The sequence below is a fragment of the Microcebus murinus genome, chromosome 11 (assembly GCF_040939455.1).
Source record: "Microcebus murinus isolate Inina chromosome 11, M.murinus_Inina_mat1.0, whole genome shotgun sequence".
Taxonomy (NCBI): Eukaryota; Metazoa; Chordata; class Mammalia; order Primates; family Cheirogaleidae; genus Microcebus; species Microcebus murinus.
In genome coordinates this window covers 56,477,721-56,492,643 of record NC_134114.1, presented here as the reverse complement: position 1 = coordinate 56,492,643, position 14,923 = coordinate 56,477,721, and the positions used below count along the sequence as shown (strand labels likewise).

At 48.7% G+C, this 14,923-nt stretch overlaps 1 protein-coding gene across 1 annotated transcript in view; it reads left to right on the top strand.

Moving 5' to 3' along the window:
- LHFPL2 (LHFPL tetraspan subfamily member 2) overlaps positions 1 to 14,923 on the top strand; it is a 150,772-nt gene that overhangs the window by 116,732 nt on the left and 19,117 nt on the right. Inside the window, exon 4 of the mRNA XM_012766769.3 lies at positions 10,636 to 11,262. Within this exon, the coding sequence (XP_012622223.1) occupies positions 10,830 to 11,262 (433 nt within the window). The 5' untranslated portion in view covers positions 10,636 to 10,829. The remainder of the gene's footprint in view (positions 1 to 10,635; positions 11,263 to 14,923) is intronic.

Below are 14,923 nucleotides of genomic sequence, written 5' to 3'. Positions count from 1 at the left end.
GTGAGCCACCTATAATCACCTGGCCTGAAATGGTGGATTTTCTATGAGACAAAGCTGAGACTCAGAGAGCCCCAGGGCGGACTTCCTGCCACCAAGATTCACCACCCCCCACAACTTGCCCCCCTTTGAGATACACCGCGGCCTGGCCCAGGCACATGCCCCCCCCCCTTTAAAAGCTCAAGTCAGTGAGAGGGATTTGAAGCAGCTTTTACTATTCTCCCGGCAAGAGGTCTCTCCTACTAAAATTCCTTTCTTCCTTGGCAGTCCTCATTGTGTGAATAGTCGGATTTCTGTGTGACGAACAACTGGACCTCGACTGAAACCCCCTTGCGGTTTCGACAACACTCTCAAGGTGGAGATTCCCTGAAAGAATCTGAAGTGTGGCCGTGGCTTATTTCTCTACCTGGGACTCTCTAATTCTGTCTTGTGGCTGCATTTGACGGTTTCTCACTCTCTCCCTGGTGACTGTCTTGTCTTCTTGGTCCATCATCAGAGGTCCAGGGCCTCAGTCATCCATCCCACTGCTCTCCTCGATGGCTTCCTCCCTCCTTAGCTGACACCCTCGCACCAGCCCTGTGGCCTCCATTGCCTGGAGAGACAGGCCTCTGGGCAGCCCCGTGCCTTTGTTCTGTGCTCATACCTGGCACCAGCTGGTCCTTGAAGTGTCTCCTGAGCTGACATCTGGCCGAGCCTCCCCTTCACACAGAGCTCAGCGTGCTCTCCTTGTGGTTGTGAGGAGCACACTTCCTCCTGGCAGCGGCAGGAGGTGGCTAGAGTCAGCAGCTCTGAGCAACCACACCTCTGGTAAGAAGTGGTGGATGCGGTAGATGTGGGAAGTGATTCTTCAAGCTGGCACTCTGGGACTCTCAGGTCCTCATTTACTCAAAACAGAATTTTCATCTTTCTTAGCACGTCCTCTCATTAAGAGAGCAAATTTTCGGTGTAGCAGCTTACCTGACTGAATTGTATAGTGGGTGCTTCTGAGATAGTGGGCCAAGCTTTAATGTGTCTCAACAGATGACTTGTATTATTATGTAATTAAAAAAAAATTCTTTGCCTGGTATGCAGGCACAGACGATGAGACTGTGAGAATTTAGCCTGATGCCAAAGAGAGACAGGGTGAGCGGGCACTTGGACTCCGCCAGGAGCTATAGCTCTCCGGGGAGGTGGGTTTGTGCTGTGACCCTAAAGTCTCAATGCCAGCAACAGCAGAGGTTTGGATTTATTTTTACCCTCACCGCACATCCATCGAGGTTTGGCTGTGCCTATGCTTCATGTGCCTGGGGACCCAGGTTTGTGATCTTCCTAATGTCACAGCAGAGGGAGTGGAGAACTCATGAGCTTCTGCTCAGAAGGGGCACATGTCACTTCTGCTCACGTTGGACGGGCTGAAGCAGTGGTCAGGCTTGATGCCAACAGGGTGGAAATATCCACTCCCCCTGAAAGGAGGGACAGGGAAAGTTTGAAGCAGGAATACAGCCTTCCACAAGAGCTGTCCCAGAAGCTTCCAGTTAGGAAGGGGCTCTTGGATTTTCTGATGTTTTATGAGTTTGTGTGACAGACTCAGAAATAACAGATGCATGATCCTCCATATATCGTGTGCCGGGTACCCTGGGAGCAAGCAGCGGTTCTTTCTGCCTCTGTGCAGGGCGACAGGAGGCGTGTGCTGCTGTGGGAGGGAACAGCGCTCCCTACACCAGGAGGGTTTCCACCAGGACGAGCCAGAAGCCCAGGCTCTGAGTCACCTGGACAGAGGGCGCTAGTAGCCTCCCTGTGTGACACCAAGGACTTCAAGAAGGAAGTTTTGATATATCTTGATTTTTATTTATAAGTTCTTTGTTTTCCACTCTTGTTACTTTTCTGCATTGAAACTCTCTACTTTCTTATTGATCCTGAAAAGACTTGTGAGGATTATATTTTGCCTATCACAGAATTCATTATAAACTTGAAAAATACCTTTTGATTAAAATTAGGTAAAGCAGTGACATCAAAAGGCAGCTCTTGAAACTCAAGTTTTAATTCCATATAAACAAACCAGAACAGCTTCTGACCCCCCGAGTGGACGGGTAGAGGCGGATTTCCCGGCTCACTGGACCGGGGCCAAGTCAGACTTTAGCGTCCACCATGGAAGTTGGTTTGTCTGTCTCTCCTGTTGACAGACAGACGCATGGAGAAAGACTTGCTTCCCAGAGAGTGTTAGATGAGGACATTTGTAGAAAACAGGGATGGAAATTAGAAAATATATAAGTGGACTTCAGGAATCTTAAGTCATTATTTAGTGAATAGGACCGGGCAAGGGGACCTGCTGTCTCTGGCTGCAGGTGCCTCAGCACGGAAGGGTGACAGCGGCCCAGCCAGACGTGAGGGCTCTGAAGGCAGAGTGACCGGATCTGGGAGGAGCTGGAGTGGGCACGGAAAAGGAAATCTGACTGGCGCGTACTGGCGAATTGCAGAACAAACTTGATAATGGAGCGGGAGGTCAGGAGAACTCAAGGGGTGTTCCACGCCCAGAAAAGAAAAATTTGTCCCGGTGCTTGTGGAGAGAGGGGCCACCAGGCAGCTGAGCCTGCCAGGAAGCTCGGGAGAGCAGAGCGTCTTGCCGCGGGGAGCCAAGCTGGGGTCGGGGCAGGGTGGGAATGCCTGAGAATCCCGCTGGCCTGTTTCATACGTTCCTGGAGAGTCCCTGAGACTTAGAGTGGCCGAGGCCATCTGGTCATCTACCGAGTGGCCAGCCCAACTCAGGGGGGGGGGTGGTTGAGAGAAATAACCACCTGGCAGTTTTCTGAGGCAGTTTGCATGACCCTCGGGTGCAGGTCACGGAGCAAACGAGTTCCCAGTCTTCGTAAGTGGGGAGCCCCGTTTTGCCATTCCCAGAATAGAGATTACTGAACACGAAGCTCATTTTAGCGTGTGAGCCAGAGAAAGCGCCCGGCCCCCGGGGGAGGCGGGGTCTCTGACGCTGTGAAGCTGGGTCAGTCCGTTTCCGCAAGCTGGGCTCCACATCCCTGTCATCCTGTCGTCTCAGACACACAGACTAGCATGGACCTTAAGAAAATTATAAGAACAACTAAAAATGTTTTTAATTTAGTAAACACGTGAATGCCTAGATTACAGAACATGTCGTACTCATTAGAATAGATCTTTTTAAAATGTAAAGATTTTAGAAATCTATTTTAAATTGCACCTACACATGTCAAAAGTGCCCTCTGTGGGAAGCCTCTAGAGCAGGGTTTCTCAACAGCGACACGACTGACGCTGGGCCGGATAATTCTGTGTTTAGCCCCATCCTCGGTCCTCGAGACACCGGTAGCACGTACACCTCTCCTCCAAGGTTGTGACAACCGAAAATGCCTCCAGACATTATCAAATCTGTCCCCTACAGGGGTGGGGGCGGCAGGGTTGCTCCCAGGTGAGAAGCACAGCTTCAGAGCTCCCCCCGTGGAGTCAGAGGTGGGGTGGAGGAGAGGAGGTGAGCGCAGAGGTGGAGGAAAGGAAATTCGCAAAAGCAGGAGGTGTTGAGCATGTTTAGACTATAACTCCACACATAACATAATTATGAGTGCATTTGGACCCACCTCTTAAATATAGTCAAGATGTCTATATTTCTGTAGTCAGTATGTTTTATGAGGTGGCCAGGGTGAGAGTTTGCAAAACTTCCTTTGATAGATGATTTAAAAAAAAGTCATGCAGGGTTCTGTGCGTTTCGTGCCAGTACTGTCCTTCCAGTTCTGAAAGCTGCTTTTGTGCTCTGAAGAGAAGGTCCTGAATGTTTGGGCAGCTCATTTCATGCCATATGAGGATTATTGGAGAACACATGAGCTGGGAGAACAGCTGGTTTTCCCCACAGAACCCCTCATCCCTGTGACTTGGGAAGCTTCCTGAGCTGTGCAGAAGACAGGTGGTTTGGCCACTGGGCCTGTCCTGCCTGAGCTGGGTCACGCTCCTGCCTGTCCTCTTCAGCCTCTGCCCCCATCACCTCTTTCTCACTGCCTCACGGTGACTTCACTGTGGAAGAGTCTCCAGGGGAGCTTGTGGGAAATGCAGGTTCTGGCACCACCAGAAGGTGTGACTCAGGGAGTAGGGACCCGAAACTTAGACTTTTTAAGTAGGTGCCTTCGTCCTCCTGTAGGAGATGGGGTGGTCCAGGAACCATGCTAGCGTGTCTTCCCAACCTTTGGAAGACAAAGCACGTGCATTCTACCTTACTTATTGGTCTAATTCTTGCAGAAGACACTGGGATGGAGGCCGAGTTGCCCAGCCCTCGTGTGACTCAGATACTCGAGGGAGGCAGCAGTAGCAAAATAGTGATTGGCCAAGAGACCACCAGTGACATGGGAGCAAAATGCAGTCTGCTCGGAGGCACATTGATTATTCGGGCCACGTGGTCAGTGTAGTCAATGCATCATGAATAGTAGGAGCTGGTACTTCTGCCTGCTCCTTCGCCACAGACGTCATGTTGGGCTAATCCCATGGTGATGATTAGTAACAGCTAATGCCTGCTGAGCACTGTGAATTAGCAGCTATGCTGGTTATGTGAGGAAGATGCCATCGTCCTTATTTTGAAGATGAGAAAACCTAAGCTTGCAGGGGTTAAATATAGGACACAGAGCTATCTAGTGGAGGGGCTGAGATTTGATCTTGGGTCTGTTTACAGAGCTCTTAAAGCACAATGCCATTCCAGCTCACACAGTTTAATGGCCTTTTCTTACTGCAGTATCAGCTAGTGCATAATGCCCCCTCCAGGGGAGGGGCCGTGAGCGGGTGTGGGCAGAGGACAGTCCGAGGCTTCAGGGAGCCCAGCTTTGTCCTTTGTGAAAGGAAGGGTTCCAAGTTAGAGGAGGAGCTGTGACCACCAGGCTACGGTTAAATCCTGACCCTCTTAGTTACACAAAAGCTTTTCTCATCACTATTACCTGTGCTCTCAGTTCAAGGAGCTTCTCCAGCGAAGGCTGCGTCTGTTCAGGGTTGCATCTCCCTCCCTGTGTCTGAAGATCTTTTTGTGTTTTCCTAAGTTATGTACAAAACATGGTCACATGTCAAAGAAATATAGTAAACATCTCTGAGAAGTAAAATTCCTCTTCAGCTTCTAGGATGGAAACTCTTAGTACAGGGCTGCTCAGCTGTGGCATCAGAATCCACCCACGGAGGATTTCCAACAAAACAGAACTTCATCAACAGAATTCTGCTGCTTTAGGACTGGAGAGGACCCTGAGCTAAGTGGCTGTCTCTCATTCTCCTTTCTCTCTCCTCCTTTTCCTTGCCCTCCCTCTCTCCAAGTATATGCACACACATACACATGTACATACGTACGCACACACGTATATGCACACGGCTGTTCTGATTCTGAGGTGTAGCCCAGCGACACTCCTCACAGTGCGATGCGATGGGAACTACACAGCGTCACCTACAAAGGATTCTCACTAAAAACGTTTAAGCCTTTCGATTTAGTGTCCAGTTTCTGTGAAACAGAGGATAGAGAACATGTTTAAATGAGGTCATGAGGAAATAGACAAATCTAGATAGCTGGGTATTCTCTAAGACTGTGGTCCCCAACCCCCAGGCCATGGACCCGTAATAGTCCGTGACCTGTTAGGAACTGGGCCACACAGCAGGAGGTGATATTGTAGGAGATTACTCAACCTTTATTATTATTACTAGTATATTCCAAAAGTGACCTTTATGAATTAAAATCTGTAGATTTAATCATAGATCGCCAATTAGTCAACTGTTTTCAACTTGTATTCTGGCAATCCTTCTAGTGAGCTATCATTGAGTAATAAAACCAGGGTAATTTCGGTTGGCCGTCTCTACTTCCCCTGTCTGAGAGAAAGGATAACAGAGAAGCTCAAAGGGGAAGACAACTTAGTTTCAGCTGTGCACATTATAAAGAGCTCTGAAACCTGTGTATGAATGGTGACAAAGCATGCCGGAATTGAAGCATGGAAATTATAACATTAAGTTAACTACCATTTATGAAACCTCACACGGTCCTTACAACTGTGGGCCCCAACCCCCAGGCCATGGACTGCATAGCAGGAGGTGAGCCGTGGGCAAGGAGCGAAGCTTCTTCTGTATTTACAGCCGCTCCCCATTGCTTGCATCACTGCACAAGCTCCGCCTCCTGTCAGATCCGCAGTGGTGTTAGATTCTCATAGGAGCGCAAACCCTACAGTAAACTGCGTGTGCAGGGATCTGGGTTGTGTGCTCCTTATGAGAATCTAATGCCTGATCTAAGGTGGAGCTGAGGGCTGCAAATACAGGTTATCATTAGCTGAGAGGTTTGACTGCACAATAATGTAATGGGCTTAAATCATCCCAAAACCATTCCTCAACTTGACTTAGTCTGTAGAAAAACTGTCTTCCATGAATCCAGTCCCTGATGCCAAAAAGGTGGAGAACCACTATTGTCAGACATCTGGCCTGGTATCTTCAGATAGTGTCAGAGGGGATAAGGGGAGCAGCGTAGGATAGGTTTGGGTGGAAAGACTGTTGTTGACTAAAAGAAACTAATCAAATGCAGTGCATGAACCTTGATTGAGTCATGGTTTTAAGAAAACAGCTATAAGAAATGGAGCAGGGGTGGGGAAATTTGAGTACAGACTAGGCTTTGGATATAAGGGGATTATTGTCAGTTCTCTTGGGTGTGCTAACTTTATTGTGGTTATGTAGGAAAATGTTCTTATTTTTAGGAGGTGTATGCTAATGCATTTAGGGGTGAAGTGTCAAGACATCTGCAACTCATTTTCAGATGGTTCAGGAAAAGAACCGTGTGTTGGTGTGAATGCGTAGGCTATATATGGATGGAACAAATAAGGAAAAATGTTAACAAATGTTGAATTTGAGTGTTGGGTGTTTATCGTCTATGCTTGTCAACTTGTATCTCTGTTTGAAAATTTCATAATAAAGCTGAAAAATAGAACCAAGGTACAGAAGGTAGTGTTCTTTCAAAACATCGTTTGTCCTGTTCTCATTCTCTGGGTTTGCTGTTGCTGCCATGGTGGGGAGCATGGACAGCACCACCTTGACTGATGTCCTCTGGTTTCCCCCGGCCTTTCCAGGTAGAGGTGAACTTTGCCCCTGGCTTTCTTTCACATGTACTTTCTTCCCATCTGACTGGTGGCAGGAAGCTGCCATGGACAGAACCCAGGATCTAAGTGACAAACTGCAGCTCAGCCCTGCTCCGCACCTTCACCCTTCTTTTACAGTTAGAACTTTGGGAAGAATATGTGTATATATGACTGACTCCCACAGACCAGCCTCACATAAACTCCTTCTTGCTTTCTATTCTTACTACGGAATTGTAGGTTTTTGCATGATCCTCGTTTGTCTTTTTTTTAGTTATATGCTAAGAGGCTTTACTTTGCAGACCTTTGTGCCAAACATCGCATCATTTTCTGAAAGTCGGGGTGCTGTGCAGATTATCCACGATCATCAGGCATGTGATAGCAATCTCAGGAGTTCTAGAGGAGAAATTTATTTAGTGGCCCATAGAGAGAAGGCTTTTACATGGAATGGCAATGAGGGTCTGGTTTTATGAAGTGAGCTTCATGGAAGCAGGAATTAGTTAAGAGCAGTGGATGGCGGGGCTGAGGAGTGCTGTGCCTGGATCCCTGTGGTTTACAAGGTTCTATAACGAGGATCTCTTTCCCCTTGGATACAGATGTTGTCTCAGCAGGTGTCTGCGTCTCTGAGAATGAGGCCAAACCGGGGCACCTCACAGAGCACAGACCACTTGAGAGGCCCCTGCTGCATTTCCAGATTTTTCCTTTGTCTTGCCACCCTGAGAACTTTGCTTGGAGCCCCCAGGAAGCTGCAGTTTTGGTCAGTCGGCCTTGCGCGTATCATGGCTGTTCCTCTGATAACAGCAGTTTACAAACTGCTGGGGAGATGAAAGCACCTTATCTCCCTGTTCAAAACAGAAGATTGAAGGCCTCATCCCAGCTGCTCTGGTGTGGATGTGAGAATTTGGTGCAGTGGGTGGCAGATTGTTTCAGCACAAAAGGAGAAGGAACCATTAAATTATTTGAACCTAAGAGCATGAGTCCTTAAATAATCCTGCCTTAAATTTGGCATCAACCATTTTGCTGAGCCTGGAGTCCCATCTTCTCTAGTCCTGAAGTTTTACAGCCTTTCTTTTCAGAAGTTGCAACCTAATTGCATTGCTAACTCTGAACAGAGCCTGCTGGCTGGGCAATGGACAGTGGCATAGCGATTAAGATACAAGTCACCTGAGAGGTAGTAGCAGAGGCCTGTGCTTCTGCAAGAGGACAAATATGTGCATCCGCATTGAAAAATTACCATTAACCAGTGAAAAAGGGGCAAGATAGAGGCAGGCTGTGTGTAGCAGTAGGTTGGTTTTCTAATCAAATGGGAAGGCACTGGAGCTCTTAGCAGGCTGGGCTTCTACCTGTTGGTTCAAAGCGTTTCTGATCCCAGTGGGCAGGTGCAGCCTTTCAGGGCCTTGTGGGAGTCAGTGTGGCTGGTTTTCTTATTCCCTTTCAGAATGATCATTTTCATTACAAACAATCTCCTCTGAAGCTCTTTTATAATTGGTAACTGTTTTCTCAAAAGGCTCTTCAATTTGATAATATTGGGGGAAGGGAGATGAGTGAGTGGGAGTAGGGTGCACCTTCCGGCTTCATGCTCGCTTTCAGCAGTGGAATTTGGCAGCCGGGTCAGGTCGTGGGGGAACAGGCAGACAGACCAGGACCCCACACTTGAGCCCCAGGGAGGCTCAGACACGAGCAGCCTCGTCCATCTCTTGGCCGTCTGTTCTGCCTGTGTGCAGTGGCCGGGTTTCTGCTACCACTGAGCACTCCACTGGTTCACTTGTCTGACCAGCGCCGTCCACGTTAGGGGAGAAGCTTCTAAGGGAAAGGACTCGGTGTTTAACGAGCACGTACTGTGCCAGGCACTTGAGCAGGTTCTTGTTACTCCTTACAGCAATCTCGTGAGGCAGGGGCACCCTTTCCGTCTCTATGTATGTGGTTAGACGGGAAGGTCTGAGAAGTTAGATGTCCACGTGGCCAGCCAGGGGTGGAGCTGGCTTTGGAACAGAGACCCTGAAGGACTCAAACTGTCTCGGGGGAGCACCCCACTCTCCCTTACCAGTGCTCAGCACAGCCCCATTACGCGTGCGCATACCCACCTCCCTAGGTTCACCCCACCCCACACAGTTAAGTGCGTATGTTCCTAGTATTGCACTAGTTTTGTCCCCAATATAGCATCTTGTATAGCTACAGTGATAGGACTTTTAAGTACATCCTGTTTCACGAGGAGAGTCGAGTCACTTGCTCAATAGGATGTCAGACCGCAAGCAGACAGCTGGTGCGTGGCATAGAAACGAGCACTTTAAGCCTTGACATTGGGCTTCCTCATTTCCCCACTTCCCTTCCTCCTCAATAACTCCCTGCCTCACCCCGCTTCCAACATGCCAGGGGGCTCTTTGTAGTTCTCATGGAGTTGACGTGACCTCGGTTAATAAGATGTAATCATTGAGAGCAGGGCCGTGCGCCCAGATGTCAGATGTGAGCTGCATGACTCTTCCTGACCTTGGAGAGGGGGCAGGAAAGGGGGCGGCAGAGAGCACTGCCAGGCCTGCTGCAGGGCTCAGGCTCCTCTGGAGGAGGTTTGAGCCTTCGGAGCAAAGTCCTCTGGCAATGAAGTCATTTGTCCTTGGGAACAGAATGAGTCCTCTGTGAAATCAGAAACAATGGGCGTGTTGAGTTCCAGACCTGGGGTGAATTGAAGCTTAGGCAGGGGCACATGGGATGAATTGGGACATTTCAAGGAATGCATTCTTCATAGACAAGTTTCTGCTGTCAACAAGTTGGTCCACTCAGTTGTAATGATACTTAGTTAATGGCCATCACTGCCTGTTGTGAATAATTTCCACAAGTAAAGTTCATTGAGGTTTTTTTCCCCTTCTTTGAGTTCTAGTTAGTATGAATTATTTTGTCTAAAAGTCACCCTGCGAAAATGGATGAAAAATAGGTTCGGGTAGCAATGTTTTGTTTATTCTTTTTCATGGGATTGTTTTCTCTTACATTCTCATTTACCTATGAAGCACATGCTCACTGGTCTGTCTCTGCTGCTAATTTGATTTCCAGGCAATAAAAGTGGGGTGTTGCTACTCACTACTGCCATGCAAAAGCTTGTGGTGCAAGTATTTCAGAAGTTAGCTTATCTAGTACCAAACAGCAGACCGGGTCTTGCAAACTTGAAAAAATGTAGCCAATCCGCTGACAGAGTTCACGGCCAGTCTTGCCTCGATCTATCTGTGCTTGTTTGACTTTTTCTAATAAAAGACGCGCGGGAGCAGGAGCCACGTCGGAGTGTGCAGCCGCCCGGGCAGCACCCCCGTTCCGCGGGGCGCCCCTGGGTGGGGAGCAGGAACCGCCGTTGGTCTCTCCCGCCCTGCTGCGCAGAGATAAGGTGAACCGCTACCTACTGTTCCGAGTGCTGTGTGGCCGGGGAGAACTAGAAACGACGAACCCCAGCAGATGCGTTCAGAGCAGCTGCCGGGACAGGACTGTCTCGGCTGCGCGGGCCCGGCGGGCAGGGACGGTGTGGGCCCCGCCCGGGGCGGGCGGGGCGGGGCCGGCGCGCCGCTAACCGCCTCCCCTCTCGCCCTAGGTGAGCTGCCCGACAGGCGGTGCTGCCGCTCGGCCAGAGCCGGGAGTGTCCCGCAGCGTGCATGCCGCCGGCTGCGGGAGTGGATGACTGCAGCTGCGACTTCCTTCCCAGGCCGCCGAGCCCGCTTCTCCACCGACTTTCCTTTTTGATTAACTCCCTGGACGCCTGAGTCTTTTCCCGCCTGGAGCATCAATATGTGTCATGTCATTGTCACCTGTCGCTCGATGCTCTGGACCCTCCTGAGTATTGTGGTGGCTTTCGCAGAGCTCATTGCCTTCATGAGCGCAGACTGGCTCATCGGGAAGGCGAAGAGCCACAGCCGCAATGCCGAGCCGGCCGGCCCGGGCGCGGGCTCCCCGGAGTTCTACCACCCCACCTTGGGCATCTACGCGCGCTGCACGCGGAACCCCGGGCTGCAGCACTTCCAGCGGGACATGCTGTGCGGGCCCTACGCGGAGAGCTTCGGCGAGATCGCCAGCGGCTTCTGGCAGGCCACTGCGATTTTCCTGGCCGTGGGGATCTTTATTCTCTGTATAGTGGCCTTGGTGTCCGTCTTCACCATGTGTGTGCAGAGCATCATGAAGAAGAGCATTTTCAACGTCTGTGGGCTGCTGCAAGGAATCGCAGGTAAGTGCAGAGGGCGGGGGCTGGGCCGGGGAGGGCGGACCGGGAGCTGCAGGGCAGCTGGTGCTCGCTGATTCACCTCCTGCCTGTTTGGGAGAAGACCGTCTGGTCCCATCGGGCTTTCCTCGGCTACGTTGTATTCCAGGCGTGTGCTGCCCGCATGGGTCCTTCTCCCTGTCTCACCCTCACCCCACAGGAAGACTCCGTCGTGATCTTCCTCATTGCTTATTTCCCCTGGGTCTAAGTTCTTGGTTTTTATTTGAGTAATTACTCCTACTTTTTGCTTTTCCCCTTAAATGAAAAGCATGCTTTCCACACCAGTGTATCTCCCTGAGGCATTATGGTGAGAGGAGTCCCACCTGCAGCAAGCACTCTGTGCTGAGAAGGAATGCAAGTAGGAGGCAGCCAGCCTGGGCCCCACTCTCTTCCCTGGCCCCCAGATGATTTCAGCTTTGGACCTGGGAGAGGCGGGCTGGGAAGGAATTAGTATCAGCTGCTCCATGTTTAATGATGTTCTGGTTTAAATTGTCTGTCTCCTGGAGCCTGACAGAATGTTCTGTGCACTCAGATCAGAAAAGGCAATCTAACTCTTCTACTTTCTTAGAATTTCTTCCTAATGAGCTTGTTAGAAATGGGTGGAAGAAACGCATGAGCTCTTTACAGTGATCCCCGGGGAAGGCTGTGAGCTGTAGGGAAACGTCCTTGCCACCCGCACTTTGTAGGCTGCCCCACATGGGTTCAAAAGGCAGGTCCTGACCAAGGGGATCGCAGTCTGTCTAGGCTTGTTCTGGGTGGCAGAAATTCACACATACACAGAGCTGAGGTTGAAGACATCCACAAGGAAGTAGAATCTTACTCTGATAGTCAGAAAAAAAGTATTCACTTTTAAACCAAGATACTAATCTCAAATCTAACAGGAGAAACAATAATCCGTCTACAACCTGAAATGAAGGACACAGGTGATTCATCGCTCAGCAGATTCTAAAGCTGCTGCACAGGACTGAACAGTGCAGATAAGCACTGAGCCTTGTGTCCAGGGCTGTAACGAAACAGACCCCAAATGAATTAGCTCTAGTCTGCTTCATAGCAAAGTCTTGAGCTCAGCAGGGATGGCTTCCAAATGGATCAAATGACAGGTTTTTTTTTTCTTTCCTCAAACAGCTGATAAGATAAAGTTTTCTGTTCCTTAAATCTTAGGAGGGCCCCCCCTGTGGTAGGGGGGATGGGAACAATGAGCCAAGAGAAATGGCAGAAGATCTGCTCTCATGGGGGTACACGCCATCCAGTCACCAGAGCCCTTAAACGTGCTGGCACAAAGTGACAAATCTCTGGCCCCTCATCTCGTCTGCCAGGATAATCATACCACGGATGACCCAGGCACTGAGAATTGAGGTGCCTAGGATTTTGTTTCTCAGCTTTGCTAACTAGCAGTTCCCCTTAAGATACTGTAAATGTACTACCTCTCTGGAGCTCAGGGTTCTCGTCTGAAAAATAGGGAGGTTGGAAAATATGACTTTACCTTAGATTTTTTTTTTTTAATACCAGAGTTTTGATTCTGCTCATGGTCTCCTTTTGATTCTCTTTTGAAATCTGAAGTCTGACCCCATGAGCTTGGCATATCACTGTCCAGAAATGTTAAATAAGGCGGGTTTCAACATTGCCAGAGGAATGCCCCTGCTTTATCCTCAGACGCAGTGCTTCAGGGTGTGCGCGGAGATGCATGTGTATATCTTAAAACTTTTGCAGAGAAGTGTTACCAAAGGCTTGTGAGGAGTCAGAAATAAACATGTAGATAAAAGGAGGCCAGCACACAAAGTTTATTAATCCTACTGAAGAGCCCCGGTTGACCAGATGGGAGGCTTTCTGTTTAATTTTCTCTCACAGTGGTGTATTTGCACATCCTTGATGATTTCATATCTTTATTGTGAGTTTGATCAATATGCTGGTGTGCAGGTGAGACTCCTCCTGGCTTGTCACCTGTAGGAGCACTTTTCACCCTCAGAAACTTGGTGGTACTCTGTCTTCTAGTAAGTCAGTGGCCATTTACTGCAAGGAATGGGACACCTTGAGCTGTAACACCAAACCTGTCTTTTGTAGGTATTCAGGAGCAAAGCATAGGCGTCCTTCAGGATGATTTGCATGCAGTTTTTAATAAGGTGTTAGTCCAGTGAATTCCATCTTGGAGAATGGAGATTAGTCCAGCAGATCTTTTGGTGCTCTTGTGTGCATCACATAAAGGGCAAGAGCATTCATTTTTGCACAAAAATCAGTCTATATCTTAGGCATTATTTGTACACTCTGGTGAGATTTTTCTGACTTTTTCTCTTTCTCTCTTTGCATAAGGCCTCTGGGAAGAAGGTTGAAAGGAGGAAGCAGGAACACTCCTGAGTGGCTAGTCTGCTGGTCATCAGTCTCTTTGAAAAGTCTGGGCTTTCTAAAGGAAACCATAACCTTCTCTCCTAGCCCTGTGACCCATGTAGCATCTCAGAAATTCTGAAATTACTCCAATTTTTTAATTGGCAGGAGGCAGAGGTTCCTGCACAGTGTGACCGCTGTCTAGGAGCCATCACTCTAAGGCTAAGCACTGAGATACAAGAAAGAAGTGGTTTCTGTTCTCCTTCCAGCCCAGCAGCACCCCACAGGGAAGAAATCATGAGAAACACAGGATAGGCCATCTTTTGCATGTTCGGGGCTCACATCTGCCAGGGATGCTTGGGGGTCTTTCTCCCTAATGGAGGTCTACACCTCACAGTTCAAGCCAGTGGAAACGGCAGCATGGTCCATGGTTCTCTGGCTGAGAAGGTTGCCACACCAGTGTCTGAAGCAGCTGACTTGTTTTCTCTTCTGTCAGCCAGTCTGTGATAGCATCTGGCCAGCCCCAGCCAGGGACTGGCTGCAGCTGTGAGCGTCAGTCTTGTCTGTCCCCGTACCCCTCTCACTCAGCCCTGGATCTCTTCCACGTTGAAACAAATGGTGAGAAAGGAGGCTGCCGCCAGAGCAACAGGAGGTTTAGCAATCCACTCCGCTGTGCGTGTGCTTGCAACTCGCATTTTGGCAAAAATGACATTTTTGTGAAATGTAACTGGATGAAAAATTCTAAGATAGTACAAGCATATTCCTTTGCTACACTTAATTTTAAAGAATAAATAGGCCATAGGCTTGTATAGCCCACACTATCTATAAAAATATAACATAAATTGTCAAAATCCTGACATTTTGATTTTAGAAGTTGAATGTGAAAGAATTGGCTATCTCAGTGGAAATCCCAAACTCTGGATTAACTTAAAAAAAAAAAATTACAGTTATTGCCTGTTCAGTTAACCCTGATAACAGGATTAGCCTTTAAGGCCTAGCCTCAGGGTGTCACCCATTCTAAATACTTTTGCACAGATGTAGTTGGTGTCTAGCACTCGCTCAGAGCAGTAATGAGGGTTCAAGTTTCACTTAAAAGTGGTGTGAAACATTGACCAATTTGCCTCACTTCACTAAGCCTTAGTTTTTTCATTTATAAAATGGATATAATAATAGTATATGCCTTGGGGTTGTTTTGAGGATTAAATTAGATAATATAAGAATATGAGAAAGGCTTAAAGCCCCCTGCTTGACACACAGTGAATAATAAATAGTAGCTAATAATAATAATTAAAGTATTTCTGCTTTCTTA